Source organism: Eucalyptus grandis, chromosome 1 (genome assembly GCF_016545825.1).
Source record: "Eucalyptus grandis isolate ANBG69807.140 chromosome 1, ASM1654582v1, whole genome shotgun sequence".
NCBI classification, from domain to species: Eukaryota; Viridiplantae; Streptophyta; class Magnoliopsida; order Myrtales; family Myrtaceae; genus Eucalyptus; species Eucalyptus grandis.
Genome location: NC_052612.1, coordinates 51,923,551 through 51,929,125, shown reverse-complemented (window position 1 = coordinate 51,929,125; position 5,575 = coordinate 51,923,551). Strand labels below are relative to the sequence as shown.

At 41.9% G+C, this 5,575-nt stretch overlaps 1 protein-coding gene across 1 annotated transcript; it reads right to left on the bottom strand.

The window, feature by feature from the left end:
* Positions 1 to 245: 245 nt before the first annotated feature.
* LOC104449638 (probable pectinesterase/pectinesterase inhibitor 33) lies at positions 246 to 2,773 on the bottom strand. Its single transcript, XM_010063870.3, has 2 exons — positions 1,784 to 2,773; positions 246 to 1,049 (listed from the first exon to the last, which is right to left on the bottom strand). Exons 1-2 carry the CDS (start codon positions 2,718 to 2,720, stop codon positions 355 to 357), a joined length of 1,632 nt encoding a protein of 543 aa, XP_010062172.1. The 5' UTR covers positions 2,721 to 2,773; the 3' UTR covers positions 246 to 354.
* Positions 2,774 to 5,575: the final 2,802 nt, after the last annotated feature.

Sequence of the window (5,575 nt, the reverse complement as noted above, 5' to 3'; positions counted from 1 at the left end):
GGAAAGAATGTTGATTCTTCCACTGCTTTAAAACGCCTAGAAAAAATAATAACTATCAATAGATTGTGAAGACCAAGAATATATTAATAGTCATGGACCCGCATAATTTATGATGGAGATGATATTTGTCCATGTATTGGCTATAGACTATGCGGAAACTTCTGGCCTAACGTTTTTCTTAAACAGGCATAAAAAATTATTAGTTACATTAATCGCCCCAAAAGTACATTATTTTACATGTGCAATAATGAATAAATAAATGAATATTGCTGTTCTTGGAATCAATACACTATACAGAAAAATAACCCTAGAGATGAATTATAACTTAGATTTAGTTGACAATGAGCGAAATCATCAAAGACCTGCAGTAAAAGGAACGCCAGTTGCTGGTAACCATGACTGGCCGGCGATGAGGCGGCTCATGGTGAACTGAGACGCTACATTCGCGCTCGTTATGACATGATAACCCGGCCATTTTACCCTATATCTCGTGGAAGATGCAGGTCCAAAGTTCTGGTACTCTCCGTAATACAATGTGCCATGTGCAAAATTAGAACCATCCCACGAGGACCAGCCCAATGGGCTCACCAAAGACCCCAAGTAGGTTTTCAGGAATACGGTCCGGGAGTATTGCTGCCACGGTCGACCCAAGTACGTGTTGAATGCACGAACCACCGGAAGAAGGTCCGTTGCGGCCAAAACCCGTGAGTTCTGGATCACAATTCCCGTGTTCTGGAACGGGTCATTTCGGCCCTGAGCCGTGATGATGTTTGCTTGGCCCTTCAATGGCCTTCGAGCGTAGATCATGCAGTTCTGAAACACGACTGCCGCATTCCCGAATATGAAGTCTACGGTGCCATAGATGTAGCACTGGCGATAGAACTGTCGTTGAGAGTGGACGAAGAGCGTGTCTTGGTATCCTTGGATGGCGCAACGGTAGAAAACGGAAAGATCCGAGGCAGATCGGAGCGCCACGGCCTGTCCCCTTAGCGGGCCTGCGGTGTTGCTAAATGTGATGTCGCGAGCAATGAAGCGAAGGCCATCTATTCCTGAAAGAGAGACACGTTCGAAGACATTGATCTATGAAACCAGAGATGATTTTGAGGACTATTTGACAAGATTCTAATCCAAGGAACATGTACTTTGCGTAGGTCAGAGGGGACGAGCTGTACATGACTACTCTCACGAAATGCATGTCAAATCCTACTCGATGGATGTCCATATATCGCAGGGGATCACTTAATTTTCAAGTTTCTTTGGTCAAAAAGCAACGGAGTTCATGAGTTTAGCTTTCGTCATTATATTGACAACACCGATTTAGAAACATAAAGTTACTACAAACAAAAATTTCATGTTCATGCATAAGAATTTAGTGAACTCTGATATATTTTTTTTCTTATTAATATGAACCACTGACCATGAGAGGATTAACCTTAGCTACACAAACTGCATTACGGGATTCCTATGGCTGAAATATTTTATGTATATTATATGTAAGTATTTATATCATATATAATATCGATAAAAATTGAATACAACAAGAAGATAATTATTAGTATAATGATTTAGAATTTTGGCCCAAAAAGTAGAAAGAGGTAAAAGAAAATTGACTCGTGTATTTAATATGTATTACAGGAAACCCTTTTTCCCCCAAAGTACCTTAGCACCAATTCATGCAATTAATTTCACCAGAACTTGCATCAACTGGATAGTTTCATTTGTAAATCATCGACCACACCTTATATTAAAGTGAATAAGACATTAAAGATGGATGCATACGTACCAGCAGTCGCAGAGCTGTAGGTGGTGAAACCCCGTCCGACGCTCCTACTACTCGTAATGACGGTATTTCTCATACTATCGCCCACCAGCATAATATTGTTGTTGTTAATCCCAACCTCTATGTTCTCTCTATAAACCCCTTTCTTCACGTAAATTATGAACCTCGAGTTCATCGAGCTCCGCTTTGCCGCTGCGGCGATTGCCTCTTGGACTGTCCGAAAGTTGCCTGAGCCATCCTTAGCCACCACAAGGTTCGCCCTCGTGACCAGCGATGTCGACTGAAGCAGCTTCCTCTCGTGGTTGGTGAACCAGCTTGGGAACTCCTCATACTCGGTCCTGGGCTGGTCCGATCCGAGCAATCCCTCGTTGATGGCCAAGCTATTGCTAAGGAGCTGAGATAGGTTGGCGGACGAGGTGGGCATCATGATGGAGTCTGAGACATTCAGATCCTGCGACCCAAGCCGGCAGGTCTCGATGTTGGTGAGGGCGGTGCTTAGCCAGGTCTGGATGTCGAAGTCGGTGCAGGTCTGGTTCAACCCAAGGAGGCCCTGGAGAGTCCGGTTCAGCTGGAGGAGGGTGTTGTCGTGGAGCTTCAGGCAGTCCACCCATACGCTACGTTGCCGGTGGTTGACCAAATCGGACCGGAGATGGAGGATTTGCTTGTAAGCGTTGAAGGCATGTTGCGTGGCCACGTCAACGGCTATTTTGCGAAAACCGGATCTTGGCATGGACGTGTTGTAGTGGTTGCCGCGGGCATGACTCACGAAGTACTTACATGGTTGAGGATGTGGGGTTGTGTCGCACCACCAGTCTATGTCGCCGGTCGGGGCATTAGTATTGCTATCGTCAGGCGTTTGAGCGCTTGAAGTGGTGAATGGTGTTGAAGCAAAGAAGATGAAGATGAGAACAAGGAGATGGATTGCACGGATAAGTGCCATGTCTTGTGTGTACGCTAGGTTTTTTCAGTTGGATTTGATTGGATCGAGAGAGATGTGCTGAAAAGAGGGTCGTTATTTGGTGAAGGAGGTTTCCTTATGTAGAGTTCGGGGATCAGAGTATGAGGGGCTGGCTTGTTTGACAAAAGGAGGATGACGCGGTTAACAAGTTGCGTTTGCAAGATAATCATAGGATATCAATCGCCCGTGATGTCTTCCTTGACTCAGTTACGTTGTGTGCGTGTGAATGGCACATTAACCCGTTGCTTCTGTCATAGCCAACTGTAAGAGAGAGAGAGAGAGAGAGAGAGCATTCAGAGATACTCTAATTATACATAGAATGTCAAAACAAGTATCTTTATTTTCTATAGTCCAACATTAAAAATATGATCAAACCACTTAGGGGAGAGGCATAAGTAATAGTTACTAGCTTCCTCCCTCTTTTTAAAAAAAATGAAATGAAATAAAATAATAATCATCATATTTATATAGCGAGTCATAAACATTAATTTGGCATATCATAAAGTCTTGAATAAATCATTTATCTGCAGGTTTCTTAATTCTAGTATCAGTTTCATTATCTTCATAAATTAGGGAGTGGACGGAAGATCTTTGTTATATTAGCGTGATATCCCTCTTCAAGTGTGAAATCTCCATACATTTGGTCAAAATTAGAATATGGAGGCGATGCAGAATATATCTTCGCCCAGATATAGCTTGAGCTTGAAGCCGCAGCGTACACGACACATATACCAGCTATTAAATCTTCCTTTTTAGGGGCGAGAAATACAAATATAATATAACAAATAGTGCAAGCGAAATCAGAGTTTCAATGCATTGCTGGCGGCGTCGCCTTTATTTGGCCTCAAGTAACATGTTCCGTACATAAACATTCGTCCGAGCAGGTGAATGTGCCTTGAAATGAAATGATAAATGAGGTTGAGTAGGATTAGTGCCGAAGCCATATATGATAGATCATGCGGGGAACGAAGCAAGCGGCAGTACCTTGAAAGGAAGAGTTCCATTCTCATGTCCGTCGACCCAAAAACAAAAAAGTCCGCGACCCATCGGCCCCTGCAATATCGGGTTCCCATGTGACTCGTGCCTTGCATGTTACGCAAACCGATCCCCCGCATCCTTCCATGATGGAGCTCCCCACGTATGTTGCGTACTGCAGGAATGACCCGCGACGCCTCTCGTTGAGCTAACTTTCACCAAATTAGATTCAATTCCCTCCTTATTTCGAGAGACGTTGGTTTTGCGAGTCATTGACCATATTAAGCAAGATAACAACTTTGTAATTATAAGATATCATCCTACCAAATTGAGAATAGCATAGATTTGGCCCATTGGGTTGGGGGTTGTCGGGGGAGGATTTGGGATGTGCGAGATTGCCATTGGTTTTGCAAGTCATTGACCATATTCCATATTAAGCAAGATGACAGCTTTATAATTATAAGATGTTATCCTTCCAAATGGAGATTTAGCATGGGGGAGGGATGACTTGTGTGAGATTGCCATTGGCCAATATTGACACGAAAATTTGACGTGTGGCATTGATGGAAGGTATCGAAGAGGGGAACGGAAATTGGTACACTAGAAGCAAATTGATATTTGTGGCCAACCTGTTGACATGAATACGAAACCTTTTTCAAGAATTTGATACAGGTTGCATCCAAAACAAATTAAACATGTCCTTATGAGGACACATTTAGAACGTGGTAAACAAATCTTAATACGTGAAATTGAGATTCTAAGGGGTCATGACTATAATGATATGTTTAAAAGTGAAACCAACTTATGAGATCTGTGTCCAAAACTTGCGGAGTACGTCGAGAGGTTAGGGAAAAGGTCTTACGGAACATGAAAGTGAGACCATAGAGGCTCATAGTTATATAGAAAACGTTTTAAGCATGAATAAAGACACCCATACTCAACCAAATCGCAAGGATTTAATTAATATCATCCAAGTCTTCATTCCTTTTCTTTTATTTTGGCAAACTCTCGCTCTTGAGAGTTTCATTTGAAATTGTGCTATGCGCTTTTAACTCCAAGTCCCATGAGCTTATTCCGCGATCCTTCTAAAGCTGTGAATTGTATGATTAATACTCAAACATACAAGGCCCATGTGTTTTCATGTTTGCCAATCTTGAAATCTGGCCTTCACTAGGCAGGGAGTCGTTCTTGAAGGCGCCGGCATCTAGAATTTTCGGAAGTAACAACAATAATTTCTTACTTTATTCGAAATTCCAGAAAGGTCCGAAAATAAAAATTACATTTTTCCTGTCGCTAAGACTTTCTCTTTGAAAAAGGAATTTCACGGATCAAATTCTCTAAGGGGCCGACATCCCTAGATTCAATAGCTATTGTTCAGGGGCTTTTTCCACTTGGCCCATGGATCTTGGGCCATTTGTCTTCATGGGTCTCCGGGAACAGAGAACATCTGAGGGGATCATAACTAGAAAATCGAATGAATAAAGGCGTTTCTTACCATTTCCATTTTTTGCATTTCTAAGTTCATTTACCAAACAATTGGTAAGACCAAGCCAAATATCTTAAATTTTATACTTATCCATTTGGTCCTATTATAACTAGGAAATCTAATGAATAAATGCGTTTCCTACCATTTCCATTTTTTGCATTTTTAAGTTCATTTACCAAACAATTGATAGGACCAAACCAAATATCTGAATTTTATACTAGAAAATCTAATGAATAGAGGCATTTTAAAGTGTTTTCCAGAGCTATAAAATGGAAATGGTAAGAAATCTTTGCTAGAAATCCAAAGGCAGTGAAGATGGATGCCTCATATGTAGGCTACACAAGCGCCTGGTGGGTAAACCCACGCGTCATCACTA